This window comes from Microtus pennsylvanicus, chromosome 1, assembly GCF_037038515.1.
Source record: "Microtus pennsylvanicus isolate mMicPen1 chromosome 1, mMicPen1.hap1, whole genome shotgun sequence".
NCBI classification, from domain to species: domain Eukaryota; kingdom Metazoa; phylum Chordata; class Mammalia; order Rodentia; family Cricetidae; genus Microtus; species Microtus pennsylvanicus.
This window is the reverse complement of record NC_134579.1, coordinates 156398165-156413315: the sequence shown is the minus strand read 5'-3', so window position 1 is coordinate 156413315 and position 15151 is coordinate 156398165. Positions and strand designations below refer to the sequence as shown.

Here is a 15151-nt window from a genome sequence, read left to right as displayed (position 1 = left end):
AGAATCGCCTAGCATTTTGTTTTAGAGAAAAATATAGAGTTTTCAGTTTTTGGCATTAGTAAAGAAACAGACAAAGTAGCAGCATAACATTTACTGTCAAGCCAATAAGCATTGATCTTTGAAGGTTTTAGGACAATAGAGACAGAGATTATAGTTTACACAAGAAAGCATTACTTCTGATCCACTTGTAAACCTTTAGCTTCCAGAGCTAGCCGAGTTATGATAACGGAATTCAACAAAGTACAAATGTAGAAAACTCTTCTCATGGTCAGGATTTATTAAGTGGAAAATGTTGTGGTTTGAATGAAAAATAATCCACACATACTTAGGAATTTGAGCACTTGGCTCCCACTATTTTAGGAAGAATTGGACAGTACAGCCTTGCTGGAGAAAGTGGTTTACTGGGCCTAAATTTTACTTTAAAATTATTGTATACTTCCTGGATGCTTTCTGCTTTCTGTTGAATATGAAGATGTGATCACACAACTTCATGTCAGTGCCCTGCTCTTTCTGCCATGTTTGCTTCATGTGTCAATGCTTCCCCACCATAAATAGCAGTCAATCTGGACTCTAAAGTCAAAACTCTCCTGTACGTGGTGTACAGTCATGGTGACTCATCATCACAACAAAATGTAACTATAAGTTTTTATGCAAGAGGAAGATGGTGCTATGAAAACTCTGTGGGAATTTGTGGGAATTTGGAAGATTTGAGAAAATTAAATTATGAATACAATTTAATTCTTCCAGAGGAGCATAATGAAGCATTCTATTTGAAGTCTAGAAACCTTTACTTATGAGAGTAATGTGAACTGTGGAGGCTAGCTCAATAGCTTTCAGAATGAACCAAGGACTGTAACAGAAATCATGGCAAAAGTTATTTTTGTGGTATTTTCCAAAGAATATGTCTTTTTTAAATAATGCAAGAGAATTCTTGCATTAAGCAGAATTTAAGGGTGATTAAATTATTTTCTTGGCCAATAATATATGAGACAACATAACAGTGGCTCTGTGGAATGGTTATTACACAGCTCTTATAATAGTCTACAGTGAAAAAGCACAAGTGAGGCAGGAAGATACAGATTGGAAAAAAAGCACTGGAAAGTTTAATGCTACAGCCAAGTCATGACATATACTGGAAGAGATGCTGTAATTGATGATACCATCAGTGTCATTAAAGAGAAATACCCTGATTCATACTTAAATAATAAGTAGAGCATTATCAAGAAAAAAATCCTACACAGCTCAGATTTCAGATAGTGAAATGATAAAACCAAAGGGGATGCTTGTTCCTCAAAATAATTGCTTCAACAAACCAAAGATGGTACAACTATGGTTGATGGTAGCAAGGATCTACCCCAATACAGAGGCTTATTCTGGTATCATGTTTCATGTGACACTATCATCAAAGACATGACAAATGCAAGATTGTTATTCCTTTAAATGTTATAGTGCCACTAAGGACATGTGTTATTTGTCAGGGAGTCCTGCTGGGGACACGAGAAGCAATTGTCTAAAAACATGAATGATGATGTTGGCTAAATTGCAGTGGAGAGCACATGGGTTGGGTATGCCAGAGTGTTTACATACTGAGCAGAAAGAACCATATACATGGAGTAGAACTAATCTTAGAGAGAGATGTATGCTATGGGCAACAAATTTAGAGGTTTTTGGAGATTATGGACCTAAAATCCCATACACAAAACTTGGCACTACATTCTTTGATGATCTTCCTGCTTAGTTTCTGTAATGTTTTAATCCCATATTTGCTCACTATTTAACCATTTGTCATGGTTAGAATTAAAATGCATATGCTCACTTGATGGAAAAAGCTCATTGGCTAATAAAGAAACTGCCTTGGCCCATTTTATTGGTTAGAACATAGGTGAGTGGAGTAAACAGAACAGAATGCTGGGAGGAAGAGGAAGTGAGCTCAGACTCGACAGCTCTGCTCTGGAGCAGAGACGCCATGCTCCCCTCTCCAGGGCAGATGCGATAGCTCTGCTCTCTGAGGCAGACGCAATCAAGCTCCTGCCCAGGATGGACATAGGCTAGAATCTTCCCAGTAAGCACACCTTGGTGCTACACACTTTATTAGAAATGGGCTAGTCCAGGTGCTAGAGTTAGCCGAGAAGAGGCTAGATATAATGGGCCAAGCAGTGTTTAAAAGAATACAATTTGTATGTTGTTATTTCGGGGCATAAGCTAGCAGGCAGCCAGGGTGCTGGGGACGCAGCCCTGCCACTCATATTACTACACTCACTCAAAATGATGTTTTCTATCTCCATCCATTTGTCTGCAAAATTCATGATGTCATTATTTTTTTCTGTATTGTATAAATGTACCACATTTTCCTTATCCATTCTTCAGTCACAGGGCATTTAGGTTGTTTCCAGGTTCTGGCTATGACAAACAATACTGCTATGAACATAATTGAGCACATGTTCTTGTAGCATGATTGAGCATCCTTCGTATATATACCCAATGGTGATATTACTGGGTCTTGAAGAAGGTTGTTCCTAATTTTCTGAGAAATTGCCACACTGACATCCAAAGGGGCTGTACCAGCTTACATTCCCACCAGCAATGCAGGAGTGTTCCCGTTACCCCACAATTTCTCCAGCATAAGTTGTCATCAGTGTTTTTGATCTTGGCCAGTCTTACAGGTGTAAGATGGAATCTCAGAGTTGTTTTGATTTGTATTTCTCTGATGAATAAGGATGTTTAATTATTACCTGTACTCACTTGTAAGTGGTTTTTAAAGTAAAGAAAACCAGCCCAAAAATCATAGTCCCAGAGAACCTAGACAACAATGAGGACCCTAAGAAATAAATAGATCTAATCTACATGGGAAGTAGGAGAAGATAAGATCTCCTGAGTAAGATCTACATGGGAACCTTGGGAGAAGGTTGAAGAGGAAGGGAGAGGCAGGGAGGAGAGCAGAGATAAATGTAGAGCTCAAAAAAATCAATTAAAAATGCATATCCTTTTTCAGATCTTTTTGAAAGCATTAATATGACTTTTAACATTACACTAGATTATATTTAAGAAATTACTTTTTGCCTCAGATGAAATTTTAGATAACTGGGATTTTGAACTGTGTTAAGGTTTTTAAACTTACATGAATGTGTTTTGTCTCTTAAGATGATCATGAGCCCATGACAGACAAGCTAACAAATATAAGTAAATGAAAAATACCTTACCATGTGAACCCTTGGTTTTTAGGTGGTGGTTTTCTGTCAGAATGTTATGAAACATCTGAATGATGGAGACTCAAAGGAGGAAGTACACTAATGTGAGAGTTTATACCCTAGTTCCACTCCCCTCCTCTTTGATTGCTGTGTGCATATAACTGTACGTTCTGTTCTTCATTTCCTATTCTGGTGATTACTTGTCATCCTTCCCTCCCTTATGCATGTTCCTTCTGGGAGCAGTAGCTTTAACATACCATTTCTTATAACAGTGGATTTGTTTATGTTATTTTACAGCAACAATAAAAAGTAACTAACATTCATGCTCACCTTACCAAATCACTTTGTTTTAACTGTAGCCACTTATCCTCAAACTATCTTTTAATCATCTTAGCCCAAGATTCATTGCCTTTACTCGTACAGCTTGAATAACATTAACCCACACACAAACACACAGCACACTTGGTGGTTGAATTCTTGAAACCACACTGGTGACACTAATTAAATATGTTCTGGAAACTTTGTTAAGTAAGATGTACCAGCAAGAAGAGGGTAATTCTTGGCCATATCTGTTTGGGACCACCTTCATCTCTTAACATCTGACAAATATAAAGAGATCTTCTAGTCTATTTACATCACAATCATGGATTTCTGCTCTCTCTTGTCTACCTGTCTCACTGTATCATTCTGTTTCATAACTCTATCACCCTCGTGGCTAGTACTATAAAAATTCTTCATAGATATGAGAGTGCTGTCTGGTGCACAGTTCCTCAGGATAGGATAGAGGAACACAAGGCAGGTATTAACAGATGCTAATCAATGCATCAAGTTAGTCAGTTAATTAATTTAAGGAAAAAGAAACACTAAATGCTATTTACCGTGAAGATCTCTCAATAACATAAACCTTTGTAACAATATTTACCAGAGTTAATCTCTTCAACAAGTTTGCTGGAGAATGTCCTTTGCATGCGATCTGTTTGTTCTGTAGACTTTTTCTGTATAAAGTATATGTGAGGATATTATCCTTTTTGTTGCTGAATTTTTGCACTTCATATCTTCATAGATTTCAGTATTTGTGTCAATATTTTCTTGGTGATATGGTTGCTCTGTTCTCTTAATAATCTGATATCCGGTACAGGTAGAAGCCACCCACAGGTCAACCGAGGGAACTAAGGCCTCCGCAGGGGCATACCTCTAAGATGAAAGGTTTGTAGTAGAAAATGGGAAAGAATAAGTTCATGTACTGTGGAGAGAAGTGAGACTGAAGCAGAGGTAGGGAATTGGCTGATACGTGTGGCCTATGTTGTCACCTGGAAAAATGTGTTATTTTTTTGTGATGCCGCTGAAAACCATGTGTGGTTCTGTGAACCTATTGCAGCTGAAGTCTGTGTTGATGTCCTTTTTTCATGATACCCACAAAGCCATACAGTTGTCCTTGATCTGGATACACACCTGAGGATTTCTTGATGTCCAAGAGCTGAGCTGACTCCAGGTTAATAGTGATATCAGGCCAAACTGCAGCCAAGTGCTCTGTCTGGGTCCGTTTCCCTATTGTAGCCAGGGTCAGGCTGTGTTACCACAAAAGAGTTGCAAATGTCCACACTGATGTCCAACAACCACACTGCTTCCAGGACCATACCTAATGTGTCTCTCCTCCATGATCACACAGATATTATGTTTTCTGACTTTCACAGGTCTTGTGTATGCTGTCATACAATAACTGTAAGTTCAAATATATGACTGTAAAATATTTGAGTCGTAAAATACTAAATCTAACATATACTGACTAGGAAGATGCATCTCTACTGGGCAGATTTTGTACAGCTACAAGGTGCTATGTCCTCTATTGTACAAAACCCGGATCAATATCACCCAGTGAACTATGAAAGCTACAATAAAATACTGGACTGATAACGTAGGCTCACTTATACAACACTGGAGGAAATATGGCAGAAGTAACCAAACACATTATGGTAGGATATAAGGCCACTCCGTGAAAAGTTTGTAACTACAATAGTTAACGTGGGTGAAAATCTGTGGTTAACCTGGCCATAGTCTATAATGAAGGATATGTTATTATTATTCTGTGTTATAATCTTGCCATTAAAATAATACTATAAATTATTTGACTGATATTTTGCAGGATGTGGGATGCCTAAACTTTTAGATGTACAACATTGCAATGATACAATTTACATAATTATGATAAAATTACTTCAGTTTTATATTTTAATCTAGAAAAAAGCAAAATCTGGAAATAATAGAATCATGACTTATTATATAGGGGCTTAAAGTAGGAAAACACAGAGAAATGATGACTGTGATATTTAATAACCACCAATTTAAATTATGAGAAAGAGCAATGTAGCCATGCAAAATGGAGGAGAGGGTATAAAAAGCTATAAAGGTGCAAACCAAGACCAAAATGGCCTGTCTGGCTCTGGATTCAGGAGAGATTCTCGGGGAGGTATGAGTACTGAGTATATGTTGAACCCTCTTCTTGTGCCCGTAAAGTATGACAATCATGGAGATGCTGGAACATACAATGAGTATAGAAAATAAAACTTCAGGGAACACCCAAAATGCTGTGAACAGTGAATCTACTATTATGTCACGACTAAGATAGGAACAGAATTCAAAATCTCTCTTTTGTGTCTTATTTTTGCTATATCTTTTGGTAGATGCACACATGGGGAAAACGATATTTACTACTATGTTCAGGATCCAGAGGATGCAAATAAAACAACAAACATATTTTGGTACTTTGAATTTAATACCTTTCCAATAGGAGTCAATAGGACTGATAGTAATGGCCTGGAAGATACTCAAGATGCAGGTGATACTGATGGACATGCTCCTGCTCAGTCTGAGAACATATAAAATAAGTTCACATGAAACATCATTGAAGAAATGTTTCCATGAAAAAACTTTTAATATTTGGGGCACTCCTTTAGAAAGAATGGCCAAGGAGTTGGCTATGAACACATGTGCAAGAATTAAGTCTACAGTCTTTAACTTGTGTTCATGATAGTAAATGAGTAAGTAGTAGAAAAGAAAAGATACGTTTCCTAGAATTCCAAGTGTACTCTGAAGTAAAAGCACTATACCTACTGCCAAGGTCCTTGAGTCCATTCTGTCATTCAGCATTTCTTCTTTTAAATTTTGATAATTATGTCCCTGAGCCAAGTCATGCAAGTTATGCAAATCATGAAATTTTCTGACCTCTTGGAGGACACACAACCAAGTTCAAGATTGAAAATGCAGAGTTTATAAGTTAACAAGAGAGTCTCAAAACAACATGCCATCTGTAATAACTTTCATTGAAATTGTTGAAGTCTACAGTTTTCATGTTTATGGAGTGAGTTTCTTAAAATGTTCAGCATTAGAAATAAGACCATAATTCAATGATGAAGCAATCAGCAATTCAGTTCAAGTGGAAAGAATGCTCACTTCTAGATCCCAGAATAAACTGTTCCTTATTCATCATATTGCTGGAAAACAGACTTCGATCTGCAGCTTCAAATGCAAAAACTTCCATGCTATCCATGTCATGCAACATTTCAGCTTAAACAATGTACATTTTACCTCAACAAAGTAAATGTTTCTAAATTCTTGTATGAAAAAATATTTACAATATAGTATAAAATACTCTAATCCTGGGGGTAAAATGATGAGCTACATAATGTTAAATTAAGAGATAGAGCTCACCAGATTTTACAAGCACATTCAGAATTATTCACTAGGTTCAGGGAAGAGAAAAAAAGGTATATGTTCTGTTTGGTAAACTCATGAAATTTATAACCAATCACATTAAATATGAAATAAACAGGGAATGTCCAGTATTCTAATTAGATCTGTTGCCAGATGTGATAATGTAGTAGCAGAAATCCAAAATAAAACTGGCTTGAAACACCAGTCATTGATAAGAATAAGGATAAGTTACATATGTGACACACTGTTGATGGTATTCCCGTTGGCTCAAATGTTTTTGCTGGAGTCGATGGCCATTTGCTTGTGCACAATCTCACTCTTGTGTAAACATCTTCAAAGACAAATTTTAAAATATGTGTGAAAGAAGTGACGTCTAACCAAGGACCTCTGAATGCATTCTTTGAGAATACACTACCTAAATTAAACATGGTAATAAATGTGTTAATCCTTGAACCCAGGATGTAAAGATAGGTAGGGCATTGTGAGTTCAAGGCCAGCCTAATCTACATAATAATTCCAGGACAGTCAGAACTACATAGTGAGACCCTGAATCAAAATAATCAAACAAAATTGAATAGACTGCCTCTTCTGATATTCACAGAGCTGTGCTGTGTAGCAGCATACACAAAAATTCATTAGAAAAGACCAAATTCTAGGATAAATTGAAGTTTATATGACATACATCCATTCAGGCAAATATAAAAGCAGGTCATCAGTGACCCAGTCTCTTACAGGGCAACACTGACATGAACCCATGTCTCCACAGTTCTATCCTACCAAGAACGAAACAAAGTTCTATGACTAATGCACTGACTTAGAAGTGAAAAAATATTTAGTTGTCACTGTGTTCTATCTATTTCATAAAGGAGAGAAGTGCAGACAAGGTTTCCTTCTGTTAATCTTAACTGGCATGGAACTTCTTGAAACTCCTCCCTTGACCTTTGTATTTCTGGGATTATCATATTCAGTCAACTTCAGTTTCTTGATGAATGTGCTATACACTAGGTTGATTTTCACTTGTAAATTCCAGTGGCCTTGGCATTGTGTGTTTTATTTCTTTGTTTTCTAGAAAAAGAAATATAATTACCTTTCACAGTAACAGAAAGAAGTTTTGTTAGTGATAACTTGAACATAATTAATATAAAGTGTGTTCTCTACCAAATGAAAATCATAGAGCTACAGGTCCAGATCATGATCCCAGTAAAAGCACTCATGAATAATAACTTGATGAATACTGTGACTTCATCATAACACATATTGGAAAACTATCCTGAATCTTTGTGGCATTTTAAAATTATTTAGCTTTTATTTTAGATAAAATTATACAAAGAAGGGCATTTTCAAGAACCTACAGAGCCCTATAGAGAGGAGTTCAGAAAAGCAGTACACTTGCCAACATCTTCGGTTCCACCTCCCTTGAGTACTTAGTTTACTGAGGTACTGGACATACTGGCTTAGGATGGTGTTTTAACATGTAAAATCTGTCGGGACAGAGAAAATATTCAAAGTCACGGAAAATTCTCCAAACTCAGCTGCTAAAGCCTTGAAAGGCAAGGACTAGGAATGCAATGCACCATATTTAAGAACCTGAATGCTCATTCGGTGTATAGAACAAATAGAACAGTGGAAGAGGGAGCACATAGGAAAACATTGTCACCCAGGCAGGTGTGAAGCATTCCTGTTTGCCAACTCCTGCAGGTAACTTGCCAGTTTCCAGGGAATGACATTTGTCTTCAAAGCCATAAAAATTTTCAGCCATAGGCAGTGTGATCAAATTTAATACATCTGAAATAAACTTTTCTCATATAAGAGGACTTACTGACAATTTAATTGCACTTAGTATTCCTGGAGTTAAACTGAACTGCAAACAGAGATGGCCGTTTATTAATCTGTGTTACAATACTTCTCCTCTGGGACCTCTGGTGATTTGCATAGAAATCTGATGTTTACAATGTAGTTCCCCTCACTGCCAAGACAAAAACTGAGAAAAACCTTGTGGATGACTGCCTAAAGAAAAAAATAGGTCATTCGGAGCTGTTTGGACACTTGAAAAATGAGAATACAGCCTGTCTGCTTCCGCAAAGAGGCACCTAGTGTTTTATTTAGCAGTGCTACATCAGACACATTTTAAAATCTCATATTGCTATAAATTTTATTTCTATTCTACCCTGTATTGACATCATATAAAAATTCAATTTAGTCCTACAGAAACAATCTGTGTCCAATTTGGATTTCATGAATGCAAGATATACCCAATATTCATTTTTTGCAGCAGACTTGTGTTTATGATTGTTGCTAGTAAAACATAAGAAAAATTCTCAAATGAAGAATTTTGAACAGCATTTCTTTTATGAGACTTGTTCACGATTCATAATCAGCAATGAAATAAGAAAACTAATGTATGAAACAATTCTATGACATAGAAACTAACTTATTGCCATGGTAGGCAGAGAGCTACGGTGGTAAACTGCTTAGAGTATAGGTAGAAGGATCTATGTTCTCATATCTCACATAAAAACATAACTACTGTATTGTAGATAGCACCAGAAAAGTAGACATAGGTGATTGGCTGGAGATCTCTGATTACCCAGTTCAGCTTGCTGAAAGAGTTTCAGGTTGTTAAAATACTAATTCAATAACAAACAAGGTTAAATTATCTAAGTCCAACAGAACACTTAAGAGATAGTTCTACTGAACTCACAGTTAACCTATACATACATACACACATACATAAACACAGACACAAACACACATATATATTTACACACATACAAATGCACACATGTATATAAACAGAAAAGCATTAAATTCTGCCATTTTAAAATGAGTCTTACAAATGATTTTATCAATGTTTATCAAGCTGGAAGTAATAAATCCAAATTGTAAATTGCATTTGACTACAAAATATACATAGACTAAAAGAATGTAAAATATGTACTTGTACCTTTAAGCACACAAGAAAATATGAGCTGTGGAGACATCCCCGTGTTTAAGACTCTGCCTTTACACTCAAATTATGGGTTCCAACAATTTCAACTATCAAAATTAGAAGTTGAAACTTAAGGTGGGCATACAATTCGAGTATCACTAAACCAGAAGAAAAAACAGGAGATGGATTGTTCCAGATAAGTCGTTTGCAAGATTCACAATTAAAAATGTCACTTCCCCTTCAGCCCCATGTTCCAAAGTTCAAGAAGGAAGGCAGCCTCAGGTCATAGCACTGAGTCTCAGATACAACAAGCTCCACACCAGTCAAAGATGGAGTGCTGCCTAGAAATGTATTTCACCCAGAGGCAAGTCCAGATTGCAGTTCCTCCTCAGGAGGAGACTACTTTGATAATCATTATACACTTTAAGATTTTATACCATAATCTATGTTTGTCATTTTGAGAATTTACAATCTGATTCATGTAAAGTATGAGAAATTGGAATCGGAAAAAACGTTATTACTATCATCCTCCATCACACTTGAAGTTAGATTCATTATCACTGGAATGATTCAACAATAATCTGGCAGAGATTTTTTTTACATTATTTTTACACATCAGGTATTATCACAAAGCCAGGGAAAGTGTTCACCTCAGTACTTCTGTTTATAGCCCAGAAAGCCTTCCTCTTTGTTAAGATTCACACTGCACTATTTCTACCCAGAACATTTTTTTCCAGACATGAGCACTTACCAGATCTCCCTTCTTTGTTTTCTCTGCCTTCCAGATTAAAACACATGAAGATCACTTGACTCTTTTCTTCTGCAAATCTTCAAATTAGGGTGCAGCTCCTGATATAACATCCAGCACTGTGTAAGTAGTAGGCAACCCGACATTGAGATAAAGGATCACAACTTGATGACCTCACCTCCCTTCAGAACTACAAACTTCTCACTTGTAGTTGTAATGACTATGATAGCTTTGGGAGCCAAGGACTTTGCTGAAACATTTCCTTATCCATTTGCCAATTAACACCATGAATGTCCATTTCTCCAAAGGCTAGAAGTGTTTATGGAGCCTGTTACATTTTCATGATCCCTGAAGGCTGACTGGGAGGGACTGTTCAAGGAACACCAAGCTCTACTGAGTTTTGTCTCATTGGAGTTGTTTTCTCTGGGTTCTTTTACAAAAAGAGAAGTCAGTTACTACTTTTCATTTCCCAGGGTTGACCCACTTCCATTCATTGGGGCAGAATCAGTCAGGAAATTGGGGCTAGCTAATGAAATGTCTATAAGAGAAAAATATGATGTCATAATCTGCACAAGAAATCACTGAAATCTTGGTACAACTGGATATAAAGTAACGGGAAATGATGCTATGGAATATGCTAGAAAGAATTACAAGTATCACCTGGTAGGAAGTCTGATCAGTTTATCAGTGCTTTAATCTGAAGAATATATAGATATAGATATAAATTAATATAGATATAGATATACTTTGATCAGAAATGAAGGTGCCTATATGCATTAAGTTGACATAACCAAGTGTTATCATTTGAATCTATAGTCAATGAGTAGAAACCTAGAAAATCTAGGAATTTTTCCCTTTATTGAAGATTTTGTTTTCATTTAATATATTCTGATTATTGTTTCCATTTGCTTTACCCCTTCCATTTCCTTTGAACCACCCCTCCAATCTTGATTCACCTCCTTTCGTTCTTGATTTGTAAAAAGCTTTATGGAATAATTATAATAATATAATTAAAATACTTAATTAATGTAATAAAACAAAATCAAACTCCTCAGGATAGGACAAAACAGAAGTAAAAGAACCCAAGAAAAGTACAAGGAAGAAATTTTTTAAAAGGCTAAGATTTACTTGTTCCTGTGTAAGAACAAAACTGGAACCTCTGCCGGGCGGTGGTGGCGCACGCCTTTAATCCCAGCACTCGGGAGGCAGAGGCAGGCGGATCTCTGTGAGTTCGAGACCAGCCTGGTCTACAAGAGCTAGTTCCAGGACAGGCTCTAAAACCACAGAGAAACCCTGTCTCAAAAAACCAAAAAACAAAAAAACAAAAAAAAAACTGGAACCTCTGACCAATGCTCATAGTTAGTGAAGGTTAAAAAGAAAAGAAAAAATTAAAGAAAAAATTGAAAAGTCGTAAAATCAAAGGACCTTGGCAGGCATTAAAAGTTAAGGACTCTTCAAACTTGACCTTATTTTCTGTAGGTGCACCTCCTGTTGAACTTATCCACCCTTAAGAGAAGCTTGTTTTCCCAGTGTGAGCCCATTGGAAAAAAACTAAATCTTAATTTGCAAGTGTTAATCAATTGAAGAAAGGCACTAAGATACCAATAGAAGGGTATGTCTACTTCACTCTCAGTTCTAGGAATTCATCTGGTTCCAACACTTAGAGGACCTGTGTGTACTGTAATAGACTGTATTTTCATGTATGTTTGTCCTATTGTGATTAGAAGGCCTTGTTTCCTACCTTAATATATCCCCTCTGTCTCTTAAAAACTTTCTGCTTCTTTTTGTGTAGGGTTTCATGAGCCTTGAGAGAAGCAATCTGATGAAGCCATCCTGTTTCAGGATGAGTGTTCCAAAGTCTCTCACTCACTGAATTTTGTTTGTTATCTGTCTGTATTTACTATTGTCTGTTATAAAAGGAAGTTTCTTTGATAACAGCTGTGTAAGACAATGTTTACTGAATATAGCAGAATGTCATTATGAGTCATTTTATTTTTATATTTCTTTAGTAAAACAATATTATTGTTCTTCTCCTAGGTCCGTGGGCTTCATTCTAGTCTCAGGTTCTTGATCACCCAAGCAGTGTGGTGTATGGATTCCACTTCAAGGAGTATACATTAAGTCAAGTCAGATATTGTGTAGTTACTCCCACAAGCTTTGTGTCGCTATTGCACTAACATAACTTGAAAGCAGGATACTATTGCATATTGATATATACAATGTCATTATATACTGAAGTAGAAGGCCTGGCATTCACTTTTCTACTTTGATAACGTGCAGAGGGTACCACTTCACAGAGATAAAAGCTTTAGGTATGAACAAGCTTGACTTCTGCATGACCAGTGATTGTGTATGTGTTGTCTTCAGCAACAGCACCTCCTACAGTTTGTGGAGAGCAATCTATAGTCTTGGCAAAAGCTTTGTTTGTGTATTCCTGTGGCAACCAGTTAGCTAACAGCTCAATTAGATGTATCACATTTCTGGCATTAGAAGCTTCATTTGGTGACAAGAGATGCCTGGTTGCAACTATGTCTCCATTATTATATTGCGATTTCATTTAGGGGACCTTCATACATTAAATGTTTCAGGAAGTTTTTACTAAATTAAGTTTCCATACTTCCCGTCAAATGTTCCTTAATATTAGATGTCTTACCATGTATTCCCTCCCTTGTCCCCCTCTTCTCTCTCACTCACCATTTGCAATTCCTTTTCAAGCTTTCCCCTATGCCTTTTTCATTAGTAGCTATTCTAAGTTCCTTTCCCAGGGAAATAAATCTGTCTACCCTTAGTCACTTTCTGTCCACTTATCCTCTGTGATTCAATATACTATTTCTTGGTTATAATTGATCTAAGATGTAATATACATGTATAAGCAAAATATATGCCCTATTTGTCATTCTGGGTCAGGAGTATATCACAGAGCAATTTTTTCTCTTCAAATCACATCTATTTTTCTGAGAACTTCATGATTTATTCAGTAAAATTTCCTGCTGGTAAATAAATCATGGGTCTCTTACAAGCTTGTCTTGGAGCTGTGTCCCTACTCCTACCCCTCACTGCCTTTCCCTCTCAGTTTGACTTTGAAAACACATAATTTTCTATGTTTCTCTTCTATACAGTGAGTTTTCCATCCCTTAAGTATAGCCCTCTAGTCGTGTCCAAATGTAAGATGTCTAACACTTTTCCTTCCTAAATCTTAGTTTGATGAGCTTTTACAGCTGAGATTGTAAAGTCAGTCTCTGCATCTCGGGCTGTAAAGACTGAACATACTAGTGCCTTGGTGATCCTCATTCAACACATGTACTGAATATAAGATATTACAGCATGTATACATGATTAATTTTATGTATGAAGTAAAAGTTATATATTATTAAGATGAGTATGGAAGCAAGTTTTGTCCAAAATTATTTTGAGGTGTGAGGATAATCTTCAGAGTTCTAGGTCTCTTCTTGTTCTTCTTCAACAGAAGGTCTGTCCTCACCTGTTGCTGTGTCCTCCATTGCTTTTCTGCCAACTAATAAATATCTGTAAATCACCTGCTTCCCCTAACCCTTTTATCAGTATCTTGACTTGCTTCCTTACATCTACCTAGAACTCTAGGCTGCAAGAGGAAAGATCCTATCTTCCAGGGTGTTTGCTGTGGTAGTGAATTCTTCCTGCTGAATTGGTCCAAAGAAACTGATGGCAATTATAGGATGACAATTATTGAATGGCAACTCTGAATCCCAGTGTGTTCGATTCTATGAAATGCCTCACTTTGGTCAACTCGTATTTCTTGGAACATCACAACACTCATCATGCTTGCAAATCAGCAACAGCCTGCAGTGGATATGTTTATTCCAGAAACATCCTGGCATGCCCACAGATGTTGCAGGACTTTAAGTTATAAACACTGAAGACTTCTTAATTCCCTGCAACAACCAATCAGTGTTTGATGTCATTTCTGCTAAACTTTTTTTTACTGAGGTGTACATTAGTGGTGTATCTTATACAGCTCTGTTGCCTGCATTCTGTTCTACCTCCCTTATCCCTGGGCTAATTTTAACCACTCCCCCTTCCCTAGGATGTGCATATGAGTTCTCTTTAATACCAACTTATTCTAGTGAATTACAGAATCTCAAGGTGTTCTGGGAACTGAGTACCATGTATGGGTAAAAAAGTGATGTTGGTGAGTGTGGGCTGATCTTTCTAACAATTCTGCTGTCTAGCACCCTCAAAGGAGCATGTGTTTTGGAAGAAGAATAGTGTTAAAATTTCAGATATTTATGTTCTGTTTGCTAAATCATGAATGTTCTTTACTTTTAAATTGCTATAAATTGTTCTGTTCTATTCAATTCTTTTAGAATAAGAAGATATCCTGAACTCATGTGATATTCAATGAATAAATGTGAATTGATTTATAAAGAAGTGTTATATTAATTTTTTTTAAATAATAGGACAGGGTTCAGTAAACCTACTGCTTTGGGGTTAATGTTTATAACTTTTACTATTATACTTTTTAAGTGTGATTTCTACTTAATTTTTTAATTGAACCTTCAACTAAAAATGGAAGAATGGATAAAGAAAATGTGGAAT

The 15151-nt window shown here is 36.4% G+C and overlaps 2 protein-coding genes across 2 annotated transcripts in view; both read right to left on the bottom strand.

Moving 5' to 3' along the window:
• Positions 1-15151, bottom strand: part of LOC142832944 (uncharacterized) — a 776034-nt gene that overhangs the window by 390104 nt on the left and 370779 nt on the right. The window lies entirely within an intron of this gene.
• Positions 5418-6320, bottom strand: LOC142837661 (vomeronasal type-1 receptor 4-like). Its single transcript, XM_075952886.1, has one exon. It carries the CDS (start codon positions 6318-6320, stop codon positions 5418-5420), a length of 903 nt encoding a protein of 300 aa, XP_075809001.1.